Source organism: Jaculus jaculus, chromosome 1 (assembly GCF_020740685.1).
Source record: "Jaculus jaculus isolate mJacJac1 chromosome 1, mJacJac1.mat.Y.cur, whole genome shotgun sequence".
Taxonomy (NCBI): domain Eukaryota; kingdom Metazoa; phylum Chordata; class Mammalia; order Rodentia; family Dipodidae; genus Jaculus; species Jaculus jaculus.
The window spans coordinates 291327611-291347341 of NC_059102.1; the positions used below are offsets into that span (position 1 = coordinate 291327611).

Genomic DNA, 19731 nt, shown 5'->3' on the forward strand with positions numbered 1-19731 from the left:
GAATGTAGGAGCTGGAGGAAGGTGTAGAGTGTCATGGAGTACTGTCCACCAGGCATGATATGATTATTCTGGTCTTGAACTCTCAGTGACTATGATAACCTACCAAAGACAAGGTGATAAAGCAGAGATTAATATACAGTTAATGATTGCTGGAGGAGAGGTATATTCCTCTGTGGTAAAGCCACAAAGTAAATTGCCCATGCTCATGTAGATAACCTCTCACCCCTACTCCTGGACAACTCATTGGGTCACCACAAAAAAAAAAACAAACCCATAAGGTAGAAAGATGATGATTTGGGAAGAGGAAGGGAATCAACGGGACTGAGAGGAAGACAGGAGAATAACAGGAGTGAGCATGATAAAGGGCATTAAATACAAGTATTTATATATATATGTATATATACATTATATATGTATATGTGTACATATATATCATATCATATCATATATATATTTGTATACAAGTGTTATAATGAAACCCAATGTGTGTAATTAATACATGCTAGTAAAAAACTTGGAATAGGGCTGGGGAGTTGGCTTAGTGGTTAAGCGCTTGCCTATGAAGCCTAAGGACCCCAGTTCAAGGCACGATTCCCCAGGACCCACGTTAGCCAGATGCACAAGGGGGCGCACGCATCTGGAGTTCGTTTGCAGTGGCTGGAAGCCCTGGCGTGCCCATCCTCTCTCTCTCTTCCCTCTGTCTCTTTCTCTCTCTGTCTGTCATTCTCAAATAAATAAAGAAAAAAAAATTAAAAAAAAACTTGGAATAAAAAATCCTCCCTGAAATTGTTAAATGCTGACAGAGTTGCTATTTTAAAGTGTTCCCAAGAAAAAATTGGGGGGGCTGAAATTTTTTCATTCAATAATGAAAGATATTATTATAAAAATATTATAGAAGATACTATATATACTAAAGCTTGACATATTACTAAATCAAACTGAAAAAATGCAAAAAGCACTTATTTTATACTCATAACTTTTTTTTCTGGAATTTCATTCAAAAGCAGATCTTCAAATAGTATTTCACAACGATCAGCAACTGTGTTCAAAATATCTCTTTTTATTGCCTAGGGGAGAAATCAATAAAAAATACAGTAAGAAATAAAATAATTTAGAGTTGAATTACTGAATTTCAAAACACCAACATAACTTGCTTCCCAGAATAATGATGTACACAAAGTAACTGACACATCTATTTGGCATGCATAGCAATACGCTTATAGTTTAATAAAAAGCCAAGTAAAAAGATGAGATTCTGCATCTAAATGATTTTTTCTAACATTTTACATTAGGGAAGGTATAACTGACATAAATTTAAGTCATTACTTCTTAAATTTCTGTATTAGAACATTACTTAATAATTATTTTATGAATATTTTTTCTGGCTTAAAAAATTGAGTTTCCCTCAAAAGAAACATTTTTTCAAAGGTAATAATATTTAGACACGTGGAATATATATTAAACCTGTAGAATCACAACATTAAAAGAGGTATAAAGTAGATATGTACATCTGAAAATCTTGGAAGATTGGAACTTCGTCAATTAAAATCAAATAGTTACAAAATCTAAGGTTAGAAAAGGATAAAATCATAGGATTTTTAAATAGTGATGCTAATTTGCTTTCTTTTTGGTACCTGCACAGCATCCTTAACCTTGGGTCTGTTGTTGTGAATGTAAGATCGGCACCTCACCGCACCCTTTATGTTTACAGAACCACTGCAGATTTGGACTGTGGCTGTGGATCTGTGGTCTGAACTCAGGAGCTGAAAAGACAAAATCTGTTTAAGTTCTAAGAGCCCCAACTATTAACTATAGGAAATTTGATGCTATATAAGCCTTTTATGAATAAAGGAGGACTTTCTGGTTAAGTCAAGTACTTGGAAATAATTCTCTGCATTATTAAAATGTCTTCATATTTCCCTTTATAGTTACATATTATTTTGTGAGCATTCTGAATACAGACTGAAACCCATCTACATCTAAATGTTTTCTTATGAATACATTTAAAGTATCAATACTCAATCATGATATTCACTAGAAATAACTTGTTTGTAGATTACTCAGATGAAAAGATGCTGTAACAGATATGACATAAAAGCACACAGGTGTGTAATACAAAAAGTGCCCCAGGTTATACAAAATAGGGTATGATGAGTATGGTAAAATCAGAATCAATGTATGGACTCATTACCTTATATGCTTTTAATTTATAACTTTCATACACTAAGAGTAATGTTACGCTTTCCTGATGTAAAAATCTAACATCAGCATTCGCTGTCAACAGAAAATGGTTTCAAATGGAACACATGGTTGTTTTCCATCTTCTTTAATGTGAGAAAAATTGAACTACTGCTTGGTTTTCAGGTGTTTCACCCCTTTTTAGCAATCATCTTAGTAAGTGGCAGCATGGAATCATTAAGATAGAACTCAGGCCAGCCGTCATCAGAATGGAAACAAGAGGATGATTTTAAAAAATCATAAGAAAGTAACTTACAGCCCAAGTACATATGGAATAAACAATCCACCAGTGGGGCCCATTCTCAAAGAATAAAAAACACATAATAAAATCTGTGAAATGTGTTATATACCTATGAGCCTCTGCAGTCAGGAAGAAATGAAGAAAGATAATGAAGAAATAGAAAAAAAATATTTAGTTACTGAAAAAGTATGAGTAGTCAATGTTTAATATAGTTCATACAAAAAGCTAGTTATTTTTTATTTATTTGAGGGGCGAGAGAGAGACACAGAAACTATACAGGCACATCAGGCTTCCTGCCACTGCAAATGAACTCCAGACACATGCACCACTCTCTGCAGTTGGCTTTACGTGGGAACTGGGGAGTGAGCCCGAGTTGTCAGGCTTTATAAACAAGCAACCTGAACCACTGAGCCATCTCTCCAGCACCAAAGCTAGTTATTTTTAAGAATTCAAATTTACTCATGTGAACATTTTGCTAGTAAAACACATATCACACACCAAGTAGTTGAAAAGATTCTCAGTCTATTCAATTAAAATTTATCATCAAATGAATCAGTTAGGTGGCAATACTGATATGAGATTTCATACTGTAGTTTCCTGTGGAACTAACAAGGTGAGGGTGGAGGAGACTGATGGGGATTCCTTGCTCACTGCACATAACTTTATTGTGAGACAGGCTTACACAGTGTAGTGGTTATCATGCTTGCTTCACACAAGTGCTTATTGTAGATGCAACTATGTGGGGGTGGGGAATGCCCTATTTTACAATTGTAATACATAATCTTTTAAAAATATTATCTATTTATTTGAGAGCGACAGACAGAGAAAGAAGCAGATGGAAAGAGAGAAAATGGGCGCGCCAGGGCCTCCAGCCACCGCAAATGAACTCCAGACGCATGCACCCCCTTGTGCATCTGGCTAACGTGGGTCCTGGGGAATTGAGCCTCAAAGCAAGGTCCTTAGGCTTCACAGGCAAGTGCTTAACTGCTAAGCCATCTCTCCAGCCCTAAATGTATCTTTTTAAAATATTTATTTATTTATTTATGAGAGAGCAAGAAAGATAAAGAGAATGCGTGCGCCAGGGCCTCTTGCTACTGCAAACGAACTCTTAGACACATGTGCCACTTTGTGCATCTTGCTTGACGTGAGTATTGGATAACTGAACCTGAGCTGTCAGGCTTTGAAAGCAAGTGCCTTTAACTGCTGAACCATCCTCCAGCCCTGAGACACATTATATTCATGCTGCTTTGGTAGAAACTGAGGAGGGTTCTGCAAATATAAATGACTTTTGGTTATCTGGACTAGAATACAACATACTAGCTTACAAAGAGTTGTGGCAAGTCTAACTTGTTGTCAAGAGCAGAAATATATGTGATACTAACATGAAAATGTAGAAGAATAAAGACCTCTCTGGCTATGTTGACCAGATGAAACCCTACAGTATTGGCATGGGAGACTAGATATTACTGCACAGATAGGATTTTGACTGTGGGTGGGCAGTAAGAGAAAGATGACACCAGCAAAACATGTGGCTCAGGAAATACAAACAAGTTAAAAGGCAAAATCCCAAACATCTAAAATATCACTAAAATATTTTAATAGAATTTAAAAAATTACTCATTTATTTATTTGAAAGAGAGAAAAAGAGGCAGATAGAGAGGGAGAGAATGGGCACACCAGGGCTTCCAGCCACTGCAAATGAATGCCAGATGTATGTACCACCTTGTACATCTGGTTATGTGGGTCCTGGGGAACTGAACCTGGGTCCTTTGGCTTAGCAAGCAAGCTCTTTAACTGCTAAGCCATCTCTTTAGCCTTAATTCTCTTTTAAAAGTCAAGAGGTAAAATTAACTACGACAGGTTATGTAAAAAGTAAAAAAAAAAAAAAAAGCTAGCCTTAAAATAAAGACCTCTAAAATAAAAACTAATGTGGGCAATAAAGAAACTAAAAGAACTACTGAGATATTATTAAAAAAGAAACTGAGAAATCATGGCAACTTCATAAGGTTTCATAGTCAAACATAAAAAAGATATTAAAGCATGTTTTTAATTTAATGTAATTTAATTTTGTTTGGCTAAAAAAAAAAAAGCCTAAAGTTCTAGTAGCATTTCCAAGTTTCAAAGGCCAGATGATACACAAATTAAAAGTTTCCTATAAACATGGTCTATTCTCCAGGGTAATTCTGAGCAATAGTAAAATTATGAAATACAATTTAAAACAATCATAAAGAAAATAAAAGTCATTATTAGTGCTTTAGTATTTTTATCAAATTAAAGAAAGAAGAGGTTTAGGCCTACTTTAATGTGATTGAGGTACAGGCCAACTTTAATATGACAACTTTTAAAAAATTACTTATTCGAGAAAGCGTATGAGTATGTGCATACCAGAACCTCTTGATATTGTAAACAACTCTAGATACATGCACCATTTTTTACACCTGACTTTTTGTGGATACTGGGGAATTGAACTCGGGCTGTTAAGCTTTGCAAGCAATCACCTTTAACCATTGAGATACCTGTCCAGGTCCTAAAATGACAAATTCTGGCATATCTACACACATGTATGCCTTTTACTTTTAAGGTACTAAATATTATAACTTTACTTATAAAACTGACAGTTCAAAACATTTAAACATATGTCTATACCCACATGTGTCTGTATATATGTAAAATATATGTTCTTAACATTACTATCTATGAAAAGCTAAAATTTCAATAATTTTAATAGCCTTCAGGTAAAAAGGCTCAAATACATTTTATCAAAATATTTCTTAGGAGTAACTTTCCTATAGCTGAATATTTTATACAGTTTCCAGTATTTCTAAAAATTTTTAATTCTCCAATTATAAAAACAATAAAATCCACATATTCTATTACATAATTTGAGTAAGTGGATTTAAAAATATTTACCAATGGTGTTAGCACTCGGACATCACAAAATGGACTACTTGCTTGAGCATTTCCTTTAGATCTTTTCTAAAATACAAAACAAAAAGAACCACAAAAACTTAAAAGCCTGAATATTGAGGTTACACATGAAGCATAAAAGAAAAATGAGACAAAAAGTACTTACACTGAGAGAAAAAACAATTCGCACTATTTTAATTTAGTTTTTTATATAGATGTATTGTGTTAAATACTCTGTATTAATCAACGATTCTAAATAATCATTCCCCCTTCCATTCCTCTAGATTAGAGATTGACACACTATATTTCTTAGATCAAATCCACACAGCCACCTATCTCTGTAAATGAAGATTTACTGGCACATCCATGATCATTCTGATTTTTTTGATATATCACGTTGTGAAACAAGTCCAATTATAACTCAGCAGTGTTTTATAGTCAAACATAAAGAAAGAAAGATATACATATTTTTGGAGGCAAGCCCAACAGACTGGCCTTTTATTTTGAGAGAGAGAACGAGCAATATATTAGCATGCCAGGGCCTCCAGCCACTGCAATCGAACTCCAGACATGTGAACTACCTTGTACACATGTCCAACCTTGTGCTCTTGCATCACCTTGTGCATCTGGCTTATGTGGGACTTGGGAGAGTTGAACATGGGTCCTTAGGCTTTGCAGACAAGTGTCGTAACTACTGAGCCATCTATCCAGCCCAAAAGATATAATTTTTAATGTGACAACAGCAGATATAGCCTAAAAGTCTAAAAGATTTACTACTTGGCCTTTTACCAGTTGCAGATCCTGCTCTAAAAGGAAAGATCACCAAAGTTCCTTCTTCAGGTAAAGGTATTCAGAAGCTCTTATAGAGGCTTCAATAAAATGTTACCATGGTAAAACAACATGGGATGTTTAGTTTTAAGTAAGCCTTTTAGCATTTGGAGATTGGATGGAGTTTAAATGACATACCCAAATGCAGATTTAAGGATTCCAATTAAATAAAGACTATCTCTTCCCATCATTTTCTCAGAAATACACTTTCCCTTTATTTTAAGAGACCTTAGAAATGAGAAGGCAAAGATAAAGATAAATCTATTTGCCCTCTATACAAATATTTCCTAAATGATTTTTTTTTTTGTGGTGGGGGGTACAACTTACCTGTTCTATAAGGTCACAATCTTCATCTTTAACTTGTCCGTTTATCAAATAAACACCATTTTCTATTTGCTTGGCCCAGCGTATAAGTCCATTCTTTAAAAACACATGGAAATCTGAGCTATAATTTCATCTTAATCAAATTCCTGAGATATGATTTTCTTTCAGTAATACAATGAATTTTTTAAATCTCTAGGTATCAATACCTCAGAATTTAAATTCAGGATCATAAATTAAAAAAAACTGTATCATAATTGTTTAGTACCTTATCCATATTTAATACCTTTCTGATCTTTACCCTAAACTAACATTTATTTCACAAACCCCAGAGTCTTAAAATTACCTATATAGTCATAGAAATAAAACTCAACAATGCTCATTCTCTTTAAAAGATATGAAAGAGAAAATGAGCTTCAAATACCATAAAGCAGTATTAACAAGGAAAAATGAGTGCTATCTACTTTTTTCAATGAAGGAAGAAAAGGAAAAATGAGGGATAAGTAAAAGGATAATAAGACAAAAGAAGGATTGTAGGGCTGGGGAGATGTTTCAGTTGGTAAAATACTTGCTGCCCAAGTGTGAGAACTGGAACTTGGATCTGCAGCAGCCTCATCAAAGCTGGGTGGCTGCAGTAGCCATAGATATATACACACACAAACACACTCACACATACACAAGCTAAAGTAAGAACTAAAAGGAAGACTAATCAGAATCAAGAGAAAGCTGTAAGTATAGATATTTGTCTATATTATTATCTAATTATACTTAACATATATTGATAAGTCATTATTAAATACCCATTATGCTAAATATATTAGTACTATGACTATGCCCTACCTCTAAAAAAGTCCTAATTCAAGTGGAGTAATAAATTTATTATTCAGATAACACAATCACTTCAGTGTTTATGGATTATAAAATAAATATCACAACCAAAATAAAAACTAATTGCCCTCTCAGCAATCACTGAAGAAAGTTCATTTTCCTTGATACCTTTGTGTTTTTCTCTAGAGTATAACTGACAGAAGTAGTGGAGAGTGGAATGTGGATGCTGAGGTGAATGGTACATTCTAGAGAAAGCCATGACGAAGATATCCCATTCTGATATTTCCAGTCTGCTGGTTTTGCTGAACTCTTTAGCAGGAGAGAAGATGGAAAAATGGAGTATGACACAGTTCAGGTAAAATACATGCAATTGAGACATCATAAAAAGCACAACCTCGTAGCACAAACAAGCTAATATCCTGTACACTTGGCCAAATATTTGCTCAAAAGGCAGCAGATTAGAACTAAGTAACAAGGCCGGGTACAGTGGTTCACACCTTAATCCCACCATTTGGTAGGCTGAATAGGATTGCTGTGAGTATGGAGACTAGCCTGTGGCTATAGAATGAGTTCCAGTTCTGGGCTACAGTGAGGCCTTGCCTCAAAACAAAACAAAATAAAACTGGAGCTAAGTAAAAAGCCAAGCATGTACAACTGTCAGTACTCTTTCTTGCATCCTTGGCAGCCCCACCCCCACCCCCACAACTGACGGGTGGAAAAGATAGAAAGTTCCATGTTTGGAACTCTAAAAGGCTCAGTCCACACTCAGCTCTTACTTCAAGCTTCAATTCTAGAAACACTCATTTGCAGTAAGTGCTCACTGAGTTATTGCTCTGAGTAGAGTTGTCCCATTTTTGTTATCAATACTGCAAAGCTATTTTTCACATGGCTTTTAGAGAAATGTTGGTCTGCGCAGCTTGTTGACTAAGCAGTGCAGCTACAGAAAGGTTCTCAGTCATTTTGATTATCAGCTTGTTAAACAGAAACAGAACTGAGCTTAACAAAAATAAAAATTTAACTATAATTTAAATAATAAAATTATAAAATAAAAAACTACACGTGGTCATAGATGCCAATAAGTAAAAGTACTAAAAATTATTATAATGAAACACCAAGATTTTTATTTAAAAATACTTAACAAAACAGAAAAAAAAAACTTCTAATTTTTCTTACCTTTGGATCATGGATATCATAAGTTCGACAAGATATTCTTTACTAATTAAGGAAATAAGTGATTAAAAGAAATAATTCATATTAACAAAATATAAATGAACAAAAAAGGAAAAATAGTTCATACAAGGAAAAATATTTTACATACCTAAAGGCAAAAACGAGTAAGTATGTGTTTATAAAAACATATGTAAATATATATAAATCTCTATGACTATAGTACTTATGGCACATGAAAATAATGAAACAAATTTCCTTTAGTTTCCAAATACTGCTAATCATAATAGAATAGAAAATCATAATAGAATAAAAATTCCTGTTAATTTTTCCTCAAACATACTGCATAACAAAAAGGAGTGCTTTTTGTAATGAATTTTATAAACATAAAAAATAATTTTTGTAATGAGACTCCTATTTATTCTTTTATTTGGATTTCTACTTATATTACACTGGTTTACATAAGGTCATCTTCGTAAAGGATTGAGCATATTTCCCAATACCCCTTTCCTCTCCTTTTCCCTCCCACCATTAAAATCCCTTTGTTCCCCAAACACTTCACTTCTACTTTCATGTTTTTTCATGGACATATATCATTTTACCTATTTATATAAAATACAGAACTCACACATGGGAGAAAACATGTGACATTTTATCTCTGAGGCTGATTTAATCCTATCACTAGTACTATTTTTTTTTAATATTCATTTGTTTGAGAGTGAGAGAGAATGGGTACCCCAGGGCCTCCTGCAATTGCAAATGAATGCATGTGCCACTTTGTGTGTATCTGGCTCTACATGGGTACTGGGGAATCAAACCTGGACCTTCAGGCTTTGCAAGCAGGTGCCTTTAACTGCTGAGCCATTTCACCAGTGCAGGAGTACTATTTTGGATGGGATACATCCCAGGAATGTATATTGGGCCAAAGAAGTAATGCACAAAACTTTCCAATTAAATGCTAAGCATGTTAAATCCTTAACTTCTGCAGAAATGGTTTTTTAAAAAAAATTGTCTTCTCTATGTCCTAATCTAGTTAGACCTTGGGTTGTGCCACCTCCTTTCATGAGATTAAAGGAGAAAAGTCTGTCCTGGCAAGTTAGAAAGGAGAGACTCTAAGGAACCCTGTAATTGGCATTGAATGTGACTTGATCATAGCAAAAGTCAAAAGGATTTCTCACACATACTATACTGTCCACTTCAGTGTATGCATTCTATGAATTGTGTGTATATCTTATCTTTAAGAAATAAAGGCAAAAACTGTATTAACATAATAAAAACATTATTCTCTTATGCCTCGTGGGCACTGATCTCTCCAGAGGGCCGACAATGCTTGGATGGACATGGACAAAAAGCTGGTAAAACATTCAGAGTCCTGAGCCCCTGGTAGCTGTCTCAATCATACAGCCTGCATGTGATTAACAATCATTATTACCACTACTATCATTATGAGCAGTTTGCACCAATAATTATGTGTTATTTAGATAAAAACTCCAACTATGTCTTGTTTTTGTTTTGTTCAAGGTAGGGTATCACTTGAGCTCAAGCTGACTTGGACTTCACTACGTAGTACCAGGCTAGCCTTGAACTCATGATCCTTCTACCTCTGCCTTCAGAGAGCTGGGATTAAAGGCATGCACACTATGCTCGACTTAAGTATGCCTTTTAAAAAATGATTTAAATATATGCTTAAGGAAGAAAAACCTGTAAGAACATTATTTTGATACTATATGCTGTTGGGGGCGGCAAGAGGAGGACAGGTTTACTGAGTACACTGCAAAGGCACGGTGGGCTGGGCAGGGATTGCTGGTATCATATAGTTTTAACTATAAACTCCTAAATAAAAGATACTTTTTTGTAGAAGAGCAAATGTGAAGTATCACTCGCTCTGAGATCTCATCCTCTGTGAAATTCCACAGTCTTTTTCTATTCATGGATTTTTCCATAGCAAATATTAGCTGAAAGACAGAAAGCTACATATTAATTCAATGCAAATAAAAAATTGAGTATGAAAGCAGCTAATATAATGTGCTTAAGCTCCTATTTAGCTTCAAAATTCCATGAGTCTATCATTTAATTTTTGTTTTCTTCAAACTAAAAACAGAAATAATGTATTAACCATTTGGGATTTAATTTTTAAGGATTTACATAAAAATTGAGTTTTAAATAGAAAAACATAATTTCTTGTAATTAATGATGAACTGAGCATGAAAAGATTAAGTTTGGGCAATCAACATTTACATGAAATACAAAATATAAGCTATTGTTATTATAATGAGAAATGGTGACTTTCCACAATAATGGGAGCATGCTACCTGTTTAGCAATTATTTAAATGTCACAAAAGGTGACAATAAATAAGGACACAAAAATACATCCAAGTATAAGAAGCCCCATGATCACATGATCTCTCTCATACATAGAAGTTATTATCTATATATATAAATGGGTGTGAATGAGGGTAAAGCCTAGACAGCTAGAAAGTTGACCAAGAGAGGGTAAAAAAAGTGATGATGTGGAAAGAGGAGAGGGAGGGCAAAAGGATACATCTGATATGTAAATAGCAAGGAAAGAGTAGAGTATAAGAGAAGGAGCAGAGATGGAAGTGAGGGAGAGAAGAATCAACTAAAACAAATTGCATTTGAAAATACCATAATGGGGATTGGGGATTTAGCTGAGTGGATAGTGCTTGCCTAGCAAGTGCAAGGCCCTGGGTTTGGTCCTCAGCACTGAAAAAAAAAGAAAGAAAATAGCACAAGGAACCAGGTGTGAATTCAATGAATTCAAAGAGGACACAAACAAATGCCTAAGAGAAAACAACCAACTAAATGTAATGAGGAAATCAAAGTCAGAAATGAAAATGGGGGCTGGAGAGATGGTTCAGTGGTTTAAGGCACTTGTGCTTACAAAGCTTAACAGCCTGGGTTGGATTACTCCATATCCACATAAAGCAAGATGCAGAGTGGTGCATGCATCTGAAGTGCATCTGCAGGAGCAAGATGCCCTGGTGCGCTTATTCTCTCTTTCTCTCTCTGTCTCTATTTCTGCTTACAAATAAATAAAATAATAAAATGAAATGAAAATGGAACCAAATAAAAAAACTGAGATACTGAAGAAAAACCTAACAGAAATCAAGAATGATACAGCTCCATTAAAAAGCTCCCACGAAAGCCCTCAATCGGTCATGTGGAAGACAGACGCTCAGGTCTTGAAGGCAAGGCAGAAAAGGAGATCAGAACCAATAACAAGTTCCACAATGGTTATGAGCAGATTTTGAGAGAAATGTGGGATATCCTAAAAAGGCCAAAATGTTCAAATCATGAGCAAATAAGGAGAAAACTTCAGGTCAATAACTATTTCTATAAATGTAGAAGAAATATTTTCAAATCTTATAAAAGAGAGGCTAGCTAATCCAGGTACAAGAGTCATACAAAACACCAAACAGACAGATCCAAAAAGGGAATTCCCTATGTCATACTATAGTTAAAACACTAAATATACAATTTTTTTTAAAGTGTAATAAAAGCTGCAAGAGAGAAATAGCTGGTCACTTATAAAGGTAAGCCTGCTTAGAGTGGTGGTATACACCTTTAATCCCAGCACTCCGGAGGCAGAGGTAGGAGGATCACTATGAGTTTGGGGCCAGCTAAAACTACATAGTGAATTCCAGGTCAGCCTGGGCTATAGCAAGACCCTACATGTGATTTTTCAATGGAAACTCTAAAGTCCAGAAGGGCTTGGAATGGAGTATTTCAGATAATGAAAGAGCACAGCTGCCAACCCAGACTACAATACCCTGCAAATTTTACCTTCTAATAGATGGAGAAAGAAACACATTCCATGATAAAAGCCCATACATGAATATTTGAGCACTAAAGCCAGTCCTACAAAGAATATTGGCTGGAGTACTTTGTGCACTGAAGAGAAGAATAAACATACCAGAGGCTATAGGAAGGAAAACCACAACAATGAAAACTAGAACAGGTGTTCAAGCAAATGAAGATCAAGAAAACACCCAACTCTGCAAGATTATCCACATGACTGGGATTAACTCACACCTTTCAATAACCATTCTATAATATATCAACTGGATTAAATTAATGCAAATCAAAAGACATAGATTGAAAGGCTGGAGAGAGACAGGACTATCCTTCTGCTATCTTTAAGAAGTCCACCTTCATATCAAAGACAGCTAACAATTTAGGGTGACAGAAAAGATATTCCAAGCAAATAGAAATAAGCAAATGGTGATGAATACTGGGGAGATCTAAGACTCAAAAAATGACAAGAAAAGAAAGCCCAGTGCTTGGTACAGGAAGCTTTATCTCTAACGCACCCACCATACCTCAGGGAACTCTGCAGAGAACGTGAAAGAATGAGTATGAATGTTGCTCTCCCTGCTGGCCAAAGGAAGCTTCTCTGTGGAGATGGTGGTAGACACTGAGAAAACTCAAAACCCATCAAAGAAGTAAGGAAGTAAGAGGCTGTTGGAAGCTCAGCACTAAGAGAGGTAGCTATTACACCCTGCAAGTTTCAAGGAATACTGTAGAAGGGGCAGAAAGGATGTAACAGCCACAGGTGGGGAGCAGTATTTTGGAGCACTGTCCTCCCAGCATGAGCCAACTGGTGCATCACAACCCCACCCCACAATGACCACTAATACCCCCATAAGGCATGCACTCTTCGGAGCCCATCATCATTTTGACATGGAGGATAGAAGAGGACAAAAGTAGTAAGACAACAAAACAGAGAAAGGGCTATGTAAAAAGAAGAGGCTCCTGAGTGGATTGGGGGCTGGGCAGAGGCGGCAAAGGAGGGTAACAGGACAGGAACATGATCAAATTACAGTATGCTAGTATATTATAACTTTCAATTAAAAAAAGGATCAAAGATATGAAGGTGGAACATCTGACAAGAGATTATGGAACTGGAGCTCTACAGCACTGGCAATTCTGAACTGCTTATGCCTTAACTAAACATTCTGCCCCCGGGGGAGTCTGTGGGATTCTGTGCTTCTCAAGAGTATAAGGTCCCCCTTTCTCCCTCTCTCTTTCTCTCTCTCTCTCTCTCAGGCAGTGAAATACTCTTGTGAAAGCTCATGTACATCTTGAGGACTGAGAGAGATGAAAGCTGCACAAAATCTGATTTAGGTTTAAAGACAAAACAGCTTTTAAATTATACTACCAAACTCTACAGTGTAGTAACGAAACAAAACAAAATCAAATACAAAAAGCCACAGGTGACTTAGGATAAACACTCTACCCAGCACTCTACCCAGGAATACAGAATAGATGTACAAGTGTTACTTATAGTTTTAATCTTAGGACCTTGACAGACATGAGCAGAATAGGAAGCTGTTATTGCACAAGAAAAACTGTTAAACCATATGACTTATTTGTAATATTATGAAATTATCTTTAAGAAAAACTATTTAAAAACATGTCGCTTTGGTTGAAATATATTTATTACACTCAAGATAGCCAAGCAAATGGGTAGGAAAGGCTGACTCAGCACACAACATAAAGAGCTATGGAACACTAATGTAAATACCCTCAGTATCAATGTACATGCATACAGTAAAATAAAACAGTATGTCACTTTAACCTTATCAACAATTTCTAAGTGTCAGACTTACTCTTCGTAGAGCATTTTGAAAATCGCTTGCCAGTTCCAAAGTTGTAACAATAAATATTCCCAGAACTGAAAGTCCTCCAGGGAGCATTCTGGATACCTAAAAATAAAAATATAGTATTAGCTACCATGTCAGTCTTCTATTTAATGAAGTCGATACTAAACCAGCAAATATCTACCCAAAATCAACTATACAATCAGAATTGAGGTACAAGTAGAGACAGTTGAAAACTGGCTAAAAAATGAGAAATATAATAGCCATGTCGAATAGGGTATTATATATACAATCCTCCTAGCATATACTTAAGTTTATACTTTAACATTCCTTTATAAATACAACCATCTTCAAATACCAAAACACATGATTAGGTTTTACTTAGTTTCACATGGGTACTGGGAATGATGGAACTATGGTCCAAGGTACTTGCACAACAAACAAGCACTCTTCCCCACTGAGCCATCTTCCCAGTCCCAATAAGGCCACATGATAACAGTGCCCTTAGCTACACCAATATATACAGCCTTTTCTCAAAGGATTCTTAAGACTAATTTTCATTTTTTCTTAATGGCTTTCCAACTGCCAGAAAAATAAAATAAGACATTTTTTATCTTAGACTGGGATTTCAGTCTTTCTAGAATCTGGCCAAACTGACATTCAGAGATTCATTTAATCATCTGATACTACTTTCCCTTAAATCTTCAAGTATCAATCAAAAGTAATTCTCTGTTCTCCATACACAGCCTTAGACTTTCTACTCCTATTCCTCTTATTCCTTGACTCGGGCTTTCCTCAGCCAGAGCTGTCTCCTATATTCCAAATGTGTGGATTACACTGTGCTCAAGTCATCCTGAGGAAGCTGACCTCAGGTTTCAGGGCTTCATCACACAGACCTGTTCTGTATGTACAAATCAGCTTGGTCACAGCTAGTTCTTAACACCACATGGACTTTAATGTGCTGTTAAGTTCAACGATGAGTATGCTTTTAGCTTTTATACACTAATTGCAGAAGCAAACCATCACAAAGCTAAGTCTCAGAAAATTAGGTATAATGTAATTTCTATTATGCCTGTACCATTTCTACTCACAGTTCCCTCTGATTTCAAATTTTCTGTTTACTACAAAATGACAAATTTGACAAAATTTTTATATTTAGCACGAGGGACCTATGAATCATTTAAAAACCAGCTCACAAAATTAAATACTTGTAGAGGTAAAAAAATCTAATTTAATATATAATAGCACACATATTCTCTGTGTATTACTCATATGTAAATACATGTGTGCATATGTACCATAAAATTTTATACGAAGGCAAAAGCAAAATTAGAATAATAGAAAATTATATAACAGTGGCAATTAAAATATTTAATGGTTTTTAGAAGACAGCAGTAATATTTCTTGCATCTGCTATATCACAAACATATACACATTTAGACATTTAAAAGCATTTAAAGTTGAAAATATACTAATTCTTTTATCTTAGTCTATATTATGCATTGTTCTTTAGATGTCACAATTCGCTCAATACTTCTAAGTAAATTAGCTTCCTAATTACTCCCTCTCACACAACCCTGAATCCATTTCCTTCTCTCATAACAGACATAACATCTGCCTAGACATTCATGCTTAAACTCTCTGTTGCCTTTAACTGTTCTTCATATCTTTTTATTCCCAATCTACTTGCCAGTCAAGTTTTTTGATTCTAGCACTGTGATGGTTTGATGTAAAGTATTCCTCATAGACTCAGATGTTTATGATTAGGCCTCGTACTTGGTCCCCAGTTGGTGAAGCCTTTAGGAGGTGGGGTTCTGCTAGAGGTGTGTTGCTGGGGCAGACCTTGGGGTGGAGAGTTTGTACATTCACTGTTCTTTCTCTCTGCTGCTGAACTATGATGTAAGCTGGCTGCCATGCTTTCTCCACCATGATGAAGCTTCCCCTCAAAACTGAAAGCCTGAAATAAATCTTTTTCTCCCATCAGCTGCTTCTGGTGAGGCATTATGTCCTAGCAATAAGGAAGTAACTGCAATAAATTCTTTCTGTGAAATCATTTGTTAATCAAGTCAGAGTCAGCTGTAAGTCAGTTTAACCATGCATTCGTCTGATATTTTAGAACACCATTATAAACTATAGCAGTTGCTTTCTCATCAGATAAAACACCTAGCCAGAAGCAGCAGCAGCTTATGGAAAGAAAGGGCAAGTTTCATCATGGCAGGGAGAGTATGGCAGGCTTGAGCAGGAGGCCTGGATCAAACCTCCATATCAGCAGGAACAAAGCAGTGTGTCCACTAGGCTTGAAGTGGGACTATATCATCCCAAAGCCCACCCTCAGCGATCCATCCCCTCCAGCAAGTCTCCACTTCCCAAAGGCCCCACAACCTTCTTAAATGGCTACCAGTGGAGGACTAAGTATTCAAAACACATGAGCCTGTAGGAGACATCAACACATAAGCCATGTAAATACTGTGCAAGGCTCTTAAGTTTGCAAGTAAAACAAATGTCATATTCTCACAAAGCTCAGATTCTAGTCTGGAATCATACCATCTTTTTTTGGATTACTGCTGTAACTGTATTTAATATTCTGTCTCTAGCCTCTACTCTCTAGTAATACTGGCAAGATATCAACTGTATCTTGTAAATTACTGACAAGTTGATCACATTATCCCCTTCTCAAAACAAGCAGCTCTGAAAGCCTACCAAATAAACTCAGGACTGCATTCACAAGTCCTTCACCAGGTTGAGGTGATAGCTCAAGCAGTAGAGTGCTTGCCTCAAATGTCATTCATTTACTGGCCTTATATGTAACATCTTCAACACCCAAGTTTCAAGTATCCTAAATTGACCAGTTGTTTGGTATTTTCCTAGCATCCCTGTTCCACTCATCTTGTCATTTATCCACATTGTCCTTTGTGTTTGCTGAATTCTTCAACTGACAAAGTCTTATCATTCAAGGTCATAGCCTTCTTGAAAACTGTTTTGAATGCAACTATTAGCAGATATTTAAGAATAAGTACTCTGGACCTTTAGTCTAATAAACCTGATAAAGTACTTTTTTCTTTTGTTAGTCAATTAAATACAAACAATTATAGAAAGAGACAAGATTACCTGGTTGGCATGTTCTGTAGTCCATTCTTCATCTAAATTATCCAACACAGCCTTGGGATGTTTGGGGTTCTCATTTTGTTCCTGTTTGAGTGGTGTTCTAGTGGCAAGAATCACATAATCCTTTTGTGAAGAACACTTATAAAAAAGAAATCGCAAAAGCTAATTAGAATGACAGCTATTGAGAAATCATACATCTTAGTTCTTAAAACATGTAAAAACTGAGTTACAGAGCTGGGCATGGTGGCACATGACCTGGGAGGCAGGGTAGGAGGACATTCGTGAGTTTGGAGTTTGAGGCCACCCTGAGAATACATAGTTAATTCCAGGTCAACCTAGGCTACAGGCAGACCCTACCTAAAAGACAAAGACAAAAAAAAAAAAAAAAACCTGAGTAATATTTGTACCAAGTTAAAGTGTTAATACTCAAAGAACTATGTCATGACAACTAATTTGAATGTACAGCCTAAGCCGGGCATGGTGGCACATGCCTTTAATCCTAGCACTCAGGAGGCAGAGGTAGGGGAATCGCCTTGAGTTCGAGGCCACCCTGAGGCTCCATAGTGAATTCCAAGTCAGCCTGGGCTAGAGTGAGACCCTACCTCGAAAAAAAAAAAAAAAGAGTACGGCCTTATTTCTCTTGTATATTGCTTATCTTTAATATCTCTGAAAGTTATTTCCAAATATATGTAAGAATAGAATGTATGCCTTGACTAAAGAGTATTGCCTTTGAGACTGGGTCTCATGGAGACAAGGCTAGTTTCAAACTTACATTGTAACCAAGGCTGGCGTTTAGGTCCTGACCCTCCTGCCTTCCTGTCCCAAGTATAACATTCACTAGCTGTGAACCACCAACTTTGGCTTTAGAGTCACCTACATTATTAAGATGCTAAACTGTGAAAAGGAGAAAAAAGTTGACATTCAGAGTAAGAAACAAGCAAGCCTGAGGAATGAAGCAAGCTCTGGACTCAAAAGGAAAAAAAAAGCAAGAGGAAAACTAGGAGAGATACAAAAGACAATGTGGAACTGGGTGTAGTGTCTCATATCTATCATGAGTTCAAAACCAGCCTGGGAGCTGGGCGTGGTGGCACAAACCTTTAATCCCAGCACCAATTCCAGGTCAGCCTGAGCTAGAATGAGAACCTACCTCAAAAAAAAAAAAAAAAAAAAAAAAACACCAGCCTGGGCTACATACTCATTTCCAGGCCAACCTGGGCTACATAGTGACACCCTATTTACCAACAAAAACAAATGAAATGAAGACAGTTGGGAAGTCAGAAGGAGTTGCTAGATGGTACTTGTGATTAGCTTTAGAAATGGCCCATCTGCCATGAGACAAGTTTGGACAAGGCTCTTTCTCCTTGACCTTGGTCTCTACTAATCCTTCCCTGCCCCCGACCCCCTAAGGTAAGGTCTAGCCCAAGCTGACCTGGAATTCACTATGTAGTCTCAGGGTGACGTTGAACTCATGGTGATCCTCCTACCTCTCCCTCCCAAGTGCTGGGATAAAGGTGTGAGCCACCACGCCTGACTCGTCCTTAATTTAAAAACATAAAAGTAAACTTTACACAAGAAATTTCTAACAAAAGATTTCTAGGCCAGATACTAAGTAATAAGAATCAAAAGTTCTGATTATCTAAGTAGAAGGAATCTGACTGATAAAAATCCTACATTAGGTGATCTGCACAGATATGTCCAATATTATAAAAAATATGATGTTTGAAAACTCTGTAAATGAACCTGTCACTTAGGGCTAAACTCACCTTTACTAAGCTCACATAGAATAATGTAGAAAACCTGAATGTCACGAAGGGTCTCAAGAAGTAAGTCCTGTTAGCAGTACACTCCTTTTATTTTTAAAATTTTGGTACTCAGTTTATTTATTTAAGGCACTGGGGATCAAACACAGAACTGTATATATGCTAAGCAAGTACTCTACTAGTGTACTGACCTTGAACCCAGAAATTTCTTTTAGTAATTTTTAAAAATCTTTTCGTTAATTGATTTATTTGCAAGCAGAGACGGTGGGGGGGGGGGGAGAAAGAATGAGTGAGCAAGGGTTGATGGGTACACCAGGGCCTCCTGCCACTGCAGATGAACTTCCATGCTACGTCCACGGCGACCTCGCCTGTGTAGCACGCAGAGATGCTTCTGTACTGGATGAGAGCTGAGGACAGAGGGCTAGCACTCCTCGGAGGGATGCCCCCGGTGACCCCTTGGCAGTCGGTTACTGTAAAGGTTCCTGCTGCCCATGAAGTCACGACGACCTAATTGCTGGCGCCAATGCTGTTTCTTTCCTGCTTTCTTCTAGCTGTTTGTCTAAGAACAGCTAATTCAACACTTATTAGTAATCATGCACGCAATCAGAGTACAAGAAACAATTTGAGTATTGAATGTGCCCCTCCTATGATTAGGGCAATGGAGGAAATGTATAACTCTACTAGGAATAAAAAATTAACTCTAAAACAGTTTTT

General features: G+C 36.4%; 1 protein-coding gene across 2 annotated transcripts in view; it reads right to left on the reverse strand.

Annotated features, from left to right (window-relative positions):
- The window catches only part of Odr4 (odr-4 GPCR localization factor homolog), a 41109-nt gene that overhangs the window by 15723 nt on the left and 5655 nt on the right, over positions 1–19731 (reverse strand). The window contains exons 3-11 of one of the 2 annotated variants that reach the window (XM_045146985.1): positions 17261–17395; positions 14162–14257; positions 10379–10485; positions 8537–8573; positions 7532–7672; positions 6542–6634; positions 5390–5455; positions 1635–1763; positions 977–1067 (exon numbers count right to left, since the gene is read on the reverse strand). In XM_045146985.1, the coding sequence (XP_045002920.1) occupies positions 977–1067; positions 1635–1763; positions 5390–5455; positions 6542–6634; positions 7532–7672; positions 8537–8573; positions 10379–10485; positions 14162–14257; positions 17261–17395 (895 nt within the window). The remainder of the gene's footprint in view (positions 1–976; positions 1068–1634; positions 1764–5389; positions 5456–6541; positions 6635–7531; positions 7673–8536; positions 8574–10378; positions 10486–14161; positions 14258–17260; positions 17396–19731) is intronic. The other variant, XM_045146988.1, reaches the window with a different exon arrangement.